The 15,547-nt window shown below is 40.6% G+C and overlaps 1 protein-coding gene across 1 annotated transcript in view; it reads right to left on the reverse strand.

Annotated features, from left to right (window-relative positions):
• The window catches only part of SLC35F1 (solute carrier family 35 member F1), a 248,110-nt gene that overhangs the window by 52,117 nt on the left and 180,446 nt on the right, over positions 1 to 15,547 (reverse strand). The window contains exon 3 of the mRNA XM_048065495.2: positions 945 to 1,072. Within this exon, the coding sequence (XP_047921452.1) occupies positions 945 to 1,072 (128 nt within the window). The remainder of the gene's footprint in view (positions 1 to 944; positions 1,073 to 15,547) is intronic.

A 15,547-nucleotide genomic window follows, 5' to 3' on the forward strand; every position in this document is an offset into this window, starting at 1 on the left:
ATAGTTTTCTCCTGGTTTTGTTTCTTATTCAGATAAACATGCTCAGTGTTTTCCAATATCACTTGTTCAACTGTGGAAGAGATATATTCCTAATTAGCTTTGGTTTTGCAGAACTTTAAGTGCTGCTCCATTATTTTACTGGCTCTAAAGCAAACTTCAGGCAAGTAAGGTGTAAAATAACCTGAACACTATCTAGGGTTACCCAGTGATTTAGAGATAATGTAAAAAGGGAGTATGTTTGTTTTAGAACAAGTAGCAATGAAGTATGTAATGATTTCCCAGGACAGACAATTTCCATTTTCTTAAAAATGTTTCTATTATTCACTTCTGCATTTCAAAGGGAAGAAGACTCAGTCTTTGGTGCCTACATTTAAAATATACAGCTTAGATTTTTGGAGAAGTCTCTACCCTAGTTTTTGTTCACTGCATGTACATTTTTTAAGGGAAGGTACACTTTTGATAGCTGCAATTAAGCAGTCATATAACATAATACACCAAACTGCTTGTGTAAGACTTCTTCATCACATCTACATTAATTTTACTTAATGACAAGTTTTACACTCAGACCTGATTACCAAATTCTTAAAGAAGTGCTTGTATTGTTTCCAAGTACAATAGAAATGAGAAGAAAACAACACATCTTCCTATCCGAAAATACTTCCTTGAAGGAACAAATTAAGAAGATTAGGTCAAAAATGTGATTATGTGTGGTTTAGCACAGCCCAATAACATGAAAGCCAGTGAGTTTTTGTACAGTTTGGAAAATACTGAGTAATAAAACTAGTGCAATATGAAAAAATGTCTTGTGAGATGGCATTAAAAAGCACAGAGAAGACACAGGAAGGAACCAGCTGTCAGTGTACTGAAGCCAATGGAAGATGAAACATTGATCACATCGAGCCTGTTATATTACCTCACAAAGAGAAAATCCTTTGTGTACTTACCTGTACACTAGTAAGAGTGGTGTACTGATAAGCTTTGACAACCAGGTAATTAGCTTCTATATCTATTATCCCTAGGATCATGTACTTCCACCATCTCCTTTTCAAAATTGCCAGCAAGTTTTCTTCTCCTGTGGTTAAAAAAATAAAAATAAAAGAGAGAGAGAAAAGAAGAATTATGTAAAAGAGTTAGGTTTATATGCACAAAGTACCTGCATGTCAAGAGAAATTATCTAGAAGGTATCTTGCATTTACAATATGTAGCTGAAAAGCACTATATATTACTAGGTACGGCAAGGAGGTGAAAACTAACACACCCTACTTGTCTTGCAGAAATGAAAACAGCCATCTTGAGAAAGTAAGTTGTGAAGGCCAGACTGTCACTTCATTTGAGATGTAAACAATGCCAGGAAAAACAAGGGCAACTCGGGCAGGCTGTAAAAGTGTTCTTAGTTTTACTTTTATACACACATATATATACACACACGTATAAAATGCTAAAGAATAGAGCTGTTATTACCTACACTTATACTTTCCACACATACTGGTAAATGCTGTATTACACATGATGCTTCTTGCCAGAAGTGGGGGATTACCAGTATTTGTAACTATGATGGGATATGAGGGCAGGCCAGCAATAGCAAAACTTTTGCAGACGACAGATGCTGATCAAAGGATAGCTACTAAGATCCTAGCGGTCCAAAGTACCGGACTTGTCTGGAGAAAGGCTGTGCTGAGAAGGACAGATTCTGCGTGACAGGTTTCTCTCTCCCAGGACCAGCTTCTGAAGGAGGCAGGTTTGCTCTGTGATGCCTTGCATGGGAGCCCTGCCAATCACCCAAGACTTAATTTCCACCATGTGAAGACTGACAGTACAATACAGCCTGCAGATCAAACCCACAACTTTCAAAAGGTCAAAGCAGTCCTCACGCTAGGCTAGGGATTATTATCGCTCTCAGTGAAAAAGAAACCAGCTCATTAGTGAGGGTGGGCAAACCTGGTACTTATTTGCATGACAGTACGCTCCAGTCATGATGGGACCCTGCTGTGAAAGGGGCTGGGCAAACTGATTGTTAGTGAGCACGGTAAGATTTTATGTCTTTGAAAGTGTGCAGCCCTAACAGGGATCTAAGTGGACTTGACCTGTGCTGTGAAAGAACCAGAAACAGAATTTGAACTGTCTTGAAAGTTTAAAAAGAAATCCACTATCTTGAGAATTGTTCCTTTTGCTGCAGCCTTTCCAAGTGTCTGTGATCATCAAAATGAGCTGTGGAAAATACAGAAGAAAGGGAACATTATTGTCAGTTGGCACCAAAACTTGCTCAGGCTTCCCAATTCTCCCTCATCATTTTCCACCATTACAAGCATGTTCGTTCTTGGGTTCAAACAGAACCTGGTGATATGTGTACCGTGAGACTGTAAGAAATGGCAGGCTCTCCAGAGCACAGGATTATCTCAAATCTCCTGAATGCAAACTCAGAAAAATGGATAATTACTTCAGAAATTCATTCAAAATCTGAGCTGGTAAAGCTTGGCTCCACCGACTGACTCGAATGGATATTTACCTGAACAAAGCATCTGAATCATCTGATGTTTGTTCTTTAACAGACACTCACACATATCCGCACACCTAGTGGAATATCATTAGGCAACAACCTAATTATTACAGTGATAATGACACTGAATGCACAACTGTAAATGCTAAAAAGCTTTATTTCCTGTCCTTCCTTCCTCCCTTCCTTTTTTCTCTTTTTCTTGTTCTTTCTCCCTCTCAATAAGTTGAAACAAGATGGTGAGTAGGCTAATTATTTAAGACCCTAAATAAGAATGAGTCAGTACATTCAAGTGTTCCACACTTTCCTGTTACCGCCAACTCACAGGAGAACTTTCACTAAAAAGAAATTCCCACCTTTTTTTTTGCACAGTGGTTCAGGAACAATGCATTTCAGACATGAATTATGACTAAATTTGTGTATTTGTTATGATAATTTGAGCAAGCAGAAAGAGGAAAGTTTTAGATCTTATTTTTCAGAACATTTAGGGATGTATTTTCAAAAAAAGCATTTGAGATCAGGTGTCCTAACTCCTACTAAAATCAGTATAAAACATACAGATAAATCCTTCCCAGGTACTGAAACTCTCTCTCTAATTTTTACGCTGTCTAGATAACACCTTTAAAATACCAACTGAAAAACACCATCACAATGGAAAGGCATTTCAGAGCAAATTTTGAGAATGCTTAAAATACAAAGACATCAAACTACTGGGCAGTACAGGGCTCTCAGTGTCACAGCAGTCTTTATTCCAACAGCAAAAATCCCACTTAAGTCTGGTTTTGATAGTTAGCCCCCTACCTACAAAGCAGACTGAAGAAGCAGGCTCAAGCTCTGAGCCTGGCATTAGGCTCCCTGATCAAGGACTAAGGACAAATCTCAGGGAAACTGTGGTGCCTTTGGTTTGTCAGTGCTTTCTTTCTCCAGATTCAGCTTCCAACCACAGGTCGCTGTACTGTTCAAATGTAGCCAAATAAGTTAGCGATGAAAAGCAACTTATAGACATAAGTTCTGGCTAAAGGGTAATGTCAGAGTTTCCAGAGGTGGAAATTAATTGATCTACAACTTTAACTGACATTCGTAATTGTCCCTTTTGTTTTCTCAACCCTTGCTGGGCTAATGACAGAAATAAGAAAAATATTTGGCAAGTGGTATTCTATCTTTGATATGAAGCCCTGAGATGTTCCCAACTGCAAAAGATCAGGTTGAGCTGAGAAGGCTCTGCAGAGCAAAAAGCAATGACAAAATGAATTTATGCAGGCACCGTGCAGCTCTGGTGAACATTGGTTTAGCTTCACAGCGAGTGTCTTTGTCTCACCCAGTGGAAAGCAGAGAGATGTACAGGCATTCAGTATGACAGAAATAAAATAGGGAATTTGTTCCTGGAAAAAAATCTTGTGCACAAGCTGCATCTTTCTCTGTGGAACACACTTTGTCTTTGCTTCCATTCGCAGGCTGCATTTCCTTCTACTTGGCATGTGAGAAAGGTCTGGTCTCTGACCTGGGTCCCTTTGTTGTTGTTGTCATTATTATTATTATTATTTATTATTATCTTCTAGCATGTTTAACACATTGTTAATTTGGGGGCTGTTACTTGTTTGCTCTCCTCTATTTCTTTGGCATTGTCATCAAAATTCATAGAGGCAATGAATTTCTCTTCAAGTGGGAGGCTTTCTGTGAAGAGAGCAGAGGAAAGATGAACATCTGTAGTGGGTTTCAATCCAAAGCTATGGACAAATCAAGGAAGAGGTGAGTGGAGTCCTGGTTTTGAGATGGGGCTGAAATAAAGCCACCATATTGACATGTCACACTTCTACAAGAGAGACCAAGTAGAAGGCAATGATGCAAGACAGCCTGGAGAAGGTGCGGGCTGCCAGCAGGAGAGGACCTCTGAACAATCATCACAGATGGCATCTTCTGTGAATACAGTGACAACACAGAGAAGGGAAATGGGATAGCAGTTAGGTAGATAAGCCTTTACTTAACTTGCAGAGACTCAAAAGAGAACCAGAGGGCATCAAGAGGTTCACTCAAAAGTCTACAGCCCAAGTAGGAATAAACATCACCTTTGCTTAGAACCAAACAAAGGGGGGGAAAAAAAAACACCACACCATTCAATTACAAACAAAACAAAAAGAGGCATTCTCTCTCTCTCTTTTCCTTGATGACAAATCAAAGCAAGTTCATTAATTGGGTATTATGAGTTGTAAGCATCGTAGGACAGAAGGACCAAATGTAGACGCCTAAACTAGCTGGTAAGGCATTTTAAAGCATTATTCACCTGACATATTCCAGCTGGATTGTTTAGGATGAGATAACCAGTGTTTTGAAAACAAACATCTCTCCCACTGGATGTAAAGGCACGAGAGATTATGTCAGATTGTGTGTTTTTGTTATTATCTCAATAGGGCTGTGACTAAGGCTTCCAGCCAGTCATATAAACAATAAAACAGGTGGGTGCAGGTTAGCTTAAAGGCAACACTTACAGCAAGCCAACAGAACATATTGGTGTTGGTGAACATGCATTTATGTGGGTGCACGGAGTAATGCCATCTAGACAGTGCCATTTTGTGATGGAGATCCCCTTTCAAAAAACAAAAGCAAAGCCCTAATTTCTGTCAGTGCTTGAGCTTTTGAGAATTTGAGCCTTCATATTCAGTCTAATCCAAATGTACTGTAAAGTTAAAAGCAAACTGCATATTAAGAATGTTTTTAGATTCAGAGGTCTAACATACTGTTAACACAGGGAAATACAAACCCTCTCTTTGTTCTTTTGAGAAGCACAGGTTTGGTTTTCTTTTATTTGTTTGTTTTGTTTTTGTTTTTTACTAATTTTGCAGTGAACCACACTCTTGACAGTTATATATACAGAGGAGCTTTAGTGTTTGAAAAAAAAGCTACAGCTTTGCCTCTGCTGGCTCAAATTAAAAATCAACAAATAAGCTGCTTTGTAGAAGAGATGATTTTACATCATATAATAAGGATTTACCCCTGGGGGTTTACAAAATTAAAAATAAATTAGAGAGAAAATTAAAAGAGGCTTTAGCTGTGCAGCGTCTACCAAAAATGCATATATACATGTGCAAAAACCTTTTCGCATTCACCCACACAGCCGCAGAGGTACAATAATAAAAAAAAACAACAGCCATTAAGACAGCAAATTCCCAATTATTTGTATATGGGCTTGGGACACAGGTGGAATAACAGCACTGCCAGACCAGAAAATAAGCATATTGCTTCTCTTTCATCTGCTGCAGACTCTCCCTTTTAATTCAGATGACAACTTGCTATTTAGATCAGATCATCAAAGGCACTGTGCTCTCCTTCTGCGTTACAGCACAGAGCTCAGCAGAAGAGATCTAAATGTATGCAGGAGACTTGTGAGGGGGAAGGCAAAGTAGGTGTGCAGAGAGGGAGCTCTGCCTGGCATCCTGTTTCTCTGCTGCCCTACCAGGAGTGCCAGAGTCAGGCAGTAAAGAGGCAGAAGTCTCATGGAGGATGAAGATTAGACCAGAATGTACTTATCACCATCGTTACTTTGAAAAGCAATCTCGGTTAGAAAGCACAGTTATGGGATAATTGTTTCTTTTCCATTTTCACACACTACAGCTAGTCATGCAGATAAGGAACTTGACCAGTACCAGCACTGCTTCTCCACAGACTTTGTAGTCATCCGGCCCTGCTGCAGGACAAGGGAAGAGAGGCAAATGGGGCAATGCCCTGCAGCGGTAATAGGGATCTATTTTGCTTTACTACATTGTCTAAACATAAGGAAGCACTTCTTCACTGAGCAGGTGACGGGGCAGTGGCACAGGTAACCCAGAAATTGGAATCTCGCTCCTTGGAGGTCTTCAAAAGCCACCCGGACATGGTCCTGGGCATCCTGCTCTAGGTGTCCCTGCTTGAGCAGGGGGTTGGACCGGGTGACCTCCAGAGGTCCCTTCTGACCTCAACCATCCCGTGATGCTGTGACAGGACCAAGAGGCTCCCATGCCTGAAAAACAAAACCTTGCTTGTCTTCTGCTTTGCTGAGATGCTGGTTCAGTAGATGCAACACCTGTTGTAGATGGCTTTCAGCTCTCCATAAAGGTCAAAAGAAGTGTCCCTCTTCTGTGAGATTTTAAATCCTTGACCCAGAATAGTTTCTTATTTCCTTATATCTATCTGTTTTACTGATGACTACTTTATGGTAGTACTGTTGCCTGAAGGCAAAACCACTACTACTGCTTAATTATTCACACAACAGAGAAAATGTCCTCTTACAAGGATGCTCCTCTGATCTTCCTTCACAAAGCACCCGAGAATACTCCATTCACTGCATTTGTTCTATACCATGTTTTCAGCAAACCTTTGGAGAGCCTAGATAACCTTAGCTCTTTCTGCCTCCCCCGAATACCCAGCCTGATCTTATCCAGAGCTCCTTTCTGCTTCCTCTCCTGCAGTGAGAGAGGTGCAGCTGCCCCATGTCGTGGCTGCAGGCAGCTCGCAGACCTCCAGCTACTGTCCACCACTCCTGCTGCTTGCCCAGTGCTGCCGCTCATGGTGGTGGGGCTGCACGGTGAGCCAGAGCAAAGAACTGCTGACAAACTGCCACCGAAGCTGTGGGTGCGCCCAGAGAGCTTTCAGGTTTTCCTGTCATACATACTGAAGGAAATCTGCAACAGATGGTGCTGCTGAGGTGGGACGCAATCACAGGACACCAGCTGGCTGCAGACCCAGCACCGGGGGACAGCTATGCCATGGGAACGTGTCTTCACCTTTGTCTGGAGTAAATCTCATTTACCAGTCACAAACAGAACTAGCTCATCGTAAGTGTTTAGACTTGCTGTTTCCCTTTAGACATTCTGCACATTAGGCTGGAGAGGTTTTGGCTACACCAGAAAGAGACAGAACTGGCACTTTTCCTTTTGTCTCAGCCCTAGATGTAAATCACAGTAACTGAAGTCAGATCTAGGAACTTGAACATGCATTTTCACAAAATACTATTAATTTTTGATGCCTTGATTTTGATCCAGCCCAAGCTCTGTAGCTAGATCTGATAATCTTCAGATGTTTTCTTATTTCAGAAGATTACAAGCGTCAGGGACTGACCACAGCCCTCATTCCCTGTTCCCCTGCACCCCCTGGGGGGAGGAGGTGGAAGAGGGTGGATGGGGGGAAGGCATTTTTAGTCTGCTTCTAGTTTCTCACTGCTCTGGTCTGTTAGTAATAGGCAATAAATTACATTAATCTCCCTATGATGAGTCTGTTTTGCCTGTGATGATAATTGTTGAGCGATCTCCCTGTCCTTATATCAGCCCTTGAGCCCTTTTCATCATATTTTCTCCCCCTTTCCCTTTGAGGAGGGGGAGTGAGAGAGTGGCTGTGGATGTGGTGGAGCTTGGCTGCCCAGCTGGGTAAAACCACCACAACAGCCTGTGACGAGAACCATGTTGAACCTGAGGAAAACTCTGAAGAGCACATTGTTTCAAAAGGAATGGGCCTCCAAGCATTCAGCCCTTTAAAATGTCAAGATGTTTAATGACCTCCAAGATGCTTCTAGTACACAAACTTTTCACTTAAGTTGTTTAACCTCCTAGCCTAAACTTGGGTAAGCACCCTTCTTGACCTGGCAGCTTGCTTCCCCGGAGAGGCACTTGCCCTGACTTAATGCAGGGGTACACAAGTACTCTGACAAGCTGGAGCCTTTCCTCAAACCTGAGCTTTCGTGAGGTCATTATGTCCTCATGCATGATATTTTCAAAACTGATTTCTGATCCACAGGATTTAAGTTAACTCTGAGCTAACATTCTGGTTTGCCAGATTTCAGGGTTAAACCTGGCTCTGTCTCACGCAGAAATACTTCAAAACAAACCTATTTCTTTACCCTGTAAGCTCTGCAGTCAGGCACTTTTTTGATTGTTTAACCTATTTTATCTAGTGTGAAGCTACTTATAGCACTGCAAAGAAAGCATTTGAAAAGAAAATAAAATCTCACTTTCAAATATACCAGAGTGTTAGTGAAGGTAAAGAAATCTGTATATATCTCTGTATATTATTTATAAATGTGTAATTTGCATGAATAATTTATCCTCCTGGATGATCTTAGACATATTAATCATATTCATAAGACTTACTCAAAGTCAAATAATCTTAAAAGAAATAATGTTCATTGTTTAAGGTAGAGGAATCAGTTATGATGGATAGGCTTTCTTTTTCTTCCCTTTTTATCAACTCATTACGAAAGGTTGGTCCAGCCATATACCCACTCTGTGACATTTGTCCCTCAGCAGAAAGATATGAATAATGGATTATCTACTTATTATTCATGATTTCTATAAAGTTTATTCCCCAAAGCATGAGATTTCCCTGAGATAGTCACAAAAAAAAGACAGAATGCCAATTGCCATTATTATTAACCAGCCATAGATCAAGCAGATCCAACAGAACTTGAATTTTTAGCCTATCTTTAAAGACGTAAGGAAATCAAGGAGTGTGTATCTTTCTCAGCTCCCCATCAATAACATTTGAAAACAGTAATCCAATTTAAATCTAATTTGACACAGACAGAGTGCAAAGCTATTAGTTCCTACAGTTTTACTGTGAAAAGGGAACTGAGCAGGAAAAGAAAACCTAACAGCACTGCCATAAAGAAAAGGCTTGGAGGTGAACTCATTATTAGACACCAGAGAGCGGTCTCTGTATCTTAGGCAGCAACTCACTCAGCCCTGAGACATAAACCCCTAAGATATCAGGCGATGCTGGGGCTGGGGCTCCCAGAGCTGCTGCTTTGCAGCAGGGGCTGGCATGACGTATGGACAAGGACTGTACAGAGCATGCAGTACACAAGAAAAAGAACCTGCTCTCATGGACTAAGAAACCTAGAGAGCTACTAAGAAAGAAACCTTTCTGATGAAGAATACCAGAAGGACAGTACTATAATAGGCTGCCCAGGGAAGTGGTTCAGTCACCATCCCTGGAGGTCTTTAAAAGATGTTTAGATGTAGAGCTTAGTGATATGGTTTAGTGGAGGACTTGTTAGTGTTAGGTCAGAGGTTGGACTAGATGATCTTGGAGGTCTCTTCCAACCTAGATGATTCTGTGATTCTGTAAAGAGGAAGAAGGCTACTGGTGAGTAAGTGAAAATGGGAGCATTACCTATTGTGGTATGAGCACTGAGGGCACATAGGCACTCTGGTACGGTGACAGTTCTTTTTAGTTTAGCAGTAGTGTTGAGGGACTTTAAAGCAGAATAAGATGGGACATGGATGTTAGACTCGCTGTTGGCAGAATTAAAACTTTATCTGGAGTCAATAGTGTTAACTGAAAGTATGTAAAATGCTATTTTTTGCACCATTTCATGTCATTGCCCTGGGCCAAGGGCAGAACTGAAGAGTTCAGAATACATTAGGGCTGGGTATCTCAAGATGAATTTGACTTTACAGATGGTCAAAGATCTCTAGAGGTATTTCGGTATTCTTCTGTGTTAAAAGGCTGCCAACATGCACCCAGTCCTCTATGGAATATCTATTTGCAGTAGCAGCTGTTGATGGTTGGACCAGATGATCTTGAAGGTCTTTTCCAACCTTAAAGATTCTATGATTCTATGATTCTAAGAGCTAGCATAATTATTCCCATTCCGGGACTTTCTTCACTCCATTGTTTTTGAACTGTAATAAGGTTTGCTAAACTTCCAAATTAAATATTAAATATTATCCCTGGAGGAATACAGAAGCTTTGGGAATGTGTCACCATCATGGGTTATATTAAGAGCCTCACATCAGAACCACCACAGATTATTCAAGAAACTCTGCAGATCACACATGAAACAGAAAATGTAGGAGTGTAAAGCAATTGCACAGCTGGATACTTTCCCGTCTCCAAGGGTGACCAGTCACAGAGGCTCAAGAAAAGCACACAAGACACACCAACTCTCACTGTTGGCCACAGCATGATCACCTTGTTTAATTCATGGTAGAAATTACAAAATGCACCACAGAGGAATAAACCCAGCTAAGAAGAGGGAAAATGCAGGCATGGGGATATAGAAATGCCTGAAACCCAATGACTATAAATAACACCCAGAGCTGGCACATTCAATAATTTGCCTATTTCTTGATACTTTCAGGATTTGTGCACACCAGATATCGCAATGCCATGTCTATAATTATCAAGACTACTTTAAAAAAAGCTGTTTAGATCCTATGTATCATGACCGTCTTCTGAGGCATGTTACTAAAAGCATAAAACTTCACAGAACCATGCTGATTTATTGTCATAAGGCATCGCATAACTACCCAGCTAGGCAATTATAGGCAATTCATCTGAAGAACTGTCTATTCATTACCACATAATCCTGAATAAGTTATCCAGAATGATGATTAAGATTAGAAATCAGGCCAGATTTTTTTTTGATGGGAAGCTGTTTGGAGCAGGTGATATTTTGTTGTATCTGCAGTGTACCTAAAACAATGGTGTCTTCACAGGGCCTCTGGAAATCTAACAATCTTGAATATTGAATAATCAAATAAAAAAAATAAATCAGCGTTATACATCCATGTATTAACATCAAGGAGAAAGCAATCTGGGATACAAAAGAAACAATGAAGAGCAGCCCTCCATCCTGGGTAAAGAGAGCGTAAAGCTTAAATTTCTATGCATATGGAAACAGATAATGAGGATTTGGATGTGAAAGCATTTGTAGAGTGCCATGACAGCTAGCAGTGTTGTGAGCACATATTACTGTCTGCCACCCCTGTCCGTGCACAGGCATGCTAATACAGCCCAAATGTGGCTCTGCTACAATGGATAGATCAAAATCAGAAAGTTTCAGTCCACCACCTGTAGCACAGTTTCACTGGACGATCTGATAGTCTTTTCTGCAGCAGTGTACAGACACACACATCACCTCAACATCCCTTGTCTCATCAGGACATGCACATTGAGAGAAGCCTTGCAATACAGTGCTTTGTTTTGATTCCTTCTGCCAGCATAGACAACCCAACATTAACTAGGCCAACAAAGAACTTTCTTCTCTTGGTATGGCCACATCCACACCCAGGCATTACCTGAACATCAGTTCTGCACCTCCACGTGGGGTGCACTTCTTAATTCCTGAGCTTGAAGATCTGGGCTGAAAAACTACAGCTGTGTCATTTCTGACAAGAAAATCATAAATTTTCCATGATTCAAACTCTGCAACAAGACAACTTATAGGTTTATGAAGCACTTCTAGCACATGTATATTCAAAGTAGTACATTTTTTTGTATTTATTGCCAGCTTTCACATGCATAGTTTTCAGAACTAGCACATAAGTGCAGTCGTACCCAGAAAGGTGGGGAGTTGAGTTGTGGACACTGATGAAATACAATTCAGACACTGTAAAATGCTCTAGATAGAACATTAAATGTTAATTAAATGCTGACTGTCTATCAGCTTAGCTTCAGTAAATTGGCCAAAGCAGCTTTGTAGCAGGGACTGAAACTCACCTGGTCTTGTTTTTAAGCAAAATAATGACTGGCATACAAAGTGAAAACCAAGATCTTGTACAGACAAAGGAAAATTCATGTCCCCGCCTAGCACAGTCTTAAGCTATTTTATGAAGTCTGAAAAATGTAGAATCTAATTATTGTAGCTGTGCAACTGAAATAATGAGGAGATTGAGACTAGGACTGATAAGCAGTTAGATGCTATACTAATAAGCTGGAGGTCTGCAGTCCATCAAAAGTCTAGCAAAAAATTACCTGCAGTGGGATGTACAAGCTGCGAAATACTCATTCAGTGCTATTACAACCTGAACTAAGCACCTAGTGCTGATGATGACTGAAGATCGTGCAAAAGCCTAAGGTATCCAAAAAGCAATTAACTGTATATAACGTGTTATTTTTCTGTGGTAGAAGATGATAGCCAACAAGAGTATGATAGAGAATTCCAGGGTCTCATTAAATATATAGAATAATAATGATGTGTATTTCAGATCCTCCGGTATTACATTTCAGGAGTGCTAAATTCACTGTGCTGCTGCTGCTTAAAGAATGAAAAACTAGTATTACGCTTGCTGCTTGCTATACTACCACAGCAGAGAAAGACATGTAATTCATACACTATTAAACTGAACTTCGTATCTTGGAAGAGATAAGAAATAACTTGGAAGAGTTAAGAGATAAGCAGGTGCTTCCCAGAATGGTGGTTTTGGGCCCCTTTGGGTTCAGTCCCAGGAGAGGTTGGGGCAAGAAGAGATCAGTGGGGAAGAGAGCTGCTAGAAGAAGTGGCCAATACCCACATTTTGCCTTCAGGGTGAATGCAAGTAGATCACAATGGTGTCTAAAGATCCTCCCTGAAATAATCAGCACTCACTGACTCTGAAACTTTAAAGCACTTTCTGTAAATTCTCCTGCAATATGTGATACTGCATCATATGGAATTCAGCAGAGCACACTAAAAGTTAAATGTCTTCCACTCCTCCCCACCAAGAATTCAGGAGAAAGCGTATTGGAAAACACTGCTGAGGGATGCAAGAACTTGACACAGCAGCTGTGAAGAGTGACTGGTCCTCTCCTGTCCCAGCTGACTGCCACAAAACTCAAGAAATCATAGCAATGAAAAAGCAGAGATAGTTGCAACGAGCTACCTTATTACAGAAGTGTTTCCTTTACAAGAATGCTGATTTTTAAGCAAATTGCTGAATACCTATCATGTTGTCTGAGCTTTAACAGTAATTGACACAGAACTCTTTCCACAACACTGAGAAATCACACCTAATTATAAATGAGGCCAACACTTTTTTTTTCTTTTTTCTTTTCTTTTTTTTTTTTTAGGACTGGAATCATAGAATCATAGACTAAGGTGTTAGTAAGATATTTTGGCTGATAACTGCTGCCTGAGGTTCTATAATGTGAAACTGCAGGGCTAGAGTAGGAGGAACTTGCATCATGCACAATTAATATTCATGCTGAAATTCCAGCAACTGATGAGGCACCCAACCATTAACATGTGAATTATGACCACGTATCCCAACTACAAGATACCCTTTCACATATCCAGCTTGTTGTATTTATGCTGGTATCACCAATGACCATTTCTTCAGCAGCACGTTTTCATATGCTTACACACATGCGTATCTGACTCAGACACTATTGATGTTCTTTGACAATTTCATCAGCCCTGTTGTGTATGTTAAACAAGACTCACCATTTTATTCCCTTCCCCTTATTTCACAGTCCAAGTCCAGAGGCAGTTCAGTCATACAACAACTGCTCAGCACATAAAAGTTCAGACAATGCACCTCCATAGAACAGGCTGCTGACACAACCGACAGAGCACTGAGGGCTGCAAAGCGCAGAGACAGAGCCTTTCTGATATTTTATATATGAGTGCTGTACTGATGCATTTAACGTTGAGCAATGTATCAGTACAATGCTTCGAGAAGAGGAAACCATTCCAAAAGTAGGGGTCACCTTACCAATTCCATTTCTCATGGAAAACTCATCAAGACCGGCAGGATGAAGGTATATCACACAAGATCAGACAGTCAGAAAGCATGAGCAGGCTGTCTGACCCTCTCAGATAAGAGATGCTACCTCAATTTCAGTGTTGGAAGACTCAAACTTCATCATAAAGGAGATGATGGATAAGAATGAATTCTTGTTTGCCAGCAACAGTAAAACAGCCTCATACTGTGAGAGAAGTGGAATAGTAAGCTTTCAGGAAATGCAGTTAATATAATCATTCTCATAAAACACTGGGTGGCATCTAGCATCAAGAAAAGCTTCATGTTGTAAAGAAAAGCTGGATGGAATTTTTTTATGGAAGACAAATCACAGATGATGAACTTGCATGCGAACTTGATGGAAAAGGAGGTAACAGCTGCAGCTGATCACTGAACTACTGAAGGGAAAGCTGAGGGTTCTGCAAGCCCATCAAGCAAGAATGAAATCACTACGGAATATCCTGTAACTGTTCCTCTTCTTTGATACTTAAATGCACATTCGTACTTTTTAAATTTATGACCTTGATATTCTGCAGCCATGTGCCTAGTGTGCATAGCCTGGGCAAGGATGAGTTATATCTGCTTTGTCCTGTATGCTAATGCCTCCACGAAGTGCATGACAGTAGGGAATCTGAGCTATCTGTGATGTTTCCAGCTTACAGATCTATAAATTGTAAAAAGTGGCTCAGCCCTTTCAGCCAACTTTACCACTGACTGTGAGATAAGCTATGTAACATGAGCACAGGTTTTTATGGGAAATTTATGCAGGACAGCTCAGATCAATTAGATTCTTTTGGATGTTCACACAGTTGTGAGTTTCTAGTTGCAAGCACTTGGCTGAACACTTCTAGTGAGAAACTCCCAAAAAGCAATCAAAATGTGACTGCACAAAGCTGACCATGCTGGACAGATGGCGAAGGAAGAGGAATGGCATGAAGCTAGTACTGGAACATAGCAATGCTGCTTGGACATATGCATACACCTGCTAAAACCATATGTGCAGTACCTGCATAAGAGGACAGTGCTTATTCACCTTGTAAGCAGTAACACAAAGCTTACACAAGAACCAAGAACACATTGCGGAAGCCTGTGAGTCACCATGATTTATAGGCTCATCATGAGATCTCTGTCAATCCCCAGGCAAACACTGTAGACAACTGTGGCCACAAGCCCACACTACTAGGAGGCTTCAAAAAGCCTTTAGTTTAGCTTTCCACTCTCCATTTTTCTCTCTAGCTATCAAGGTTTTCATGGAAAACCATAGAGAGCCTTCCCATGTTCTTACAGAATGGATCAACTGACCACTGTGCTCTTTACCATTTTGCATGTTCATGCAATAACGTGCACATATCTTCAGGAATTCCAGCCTGGCAAATATTCATGATTTGCATAAAAGATCTATGCTACTCTCTTAAATGAGCTACAAGACAGCTCCAATGGGATGATTTAGGCCTGTTTATGGGGTTAATAATAATTTGCTTTGGTTTAGGGATGTAGATTTAGCTTTGTTTTCTAGACAGGGATAAATAACAAGCCATTCTTAGTTCAGTGACGTATTCTGTTGCGACAGCAAAGACTACAGAGC

This window comes from Anser cygnoides, chromosome 3 (genome assembly GCF_040182565.1).
Source record: "Anser cygnoides isolate HZ-2024a breed goose chromosome 3, Taihu_goose_T2T_genome, whole genome shotgun sequence".
Classification (NCBI taxonomy): domain Eukaryota; kingdom Metazoa; phylum Chordata; class Aves; order Anseriformes; family Anatidae; genus Anser; species Anser cygnoides.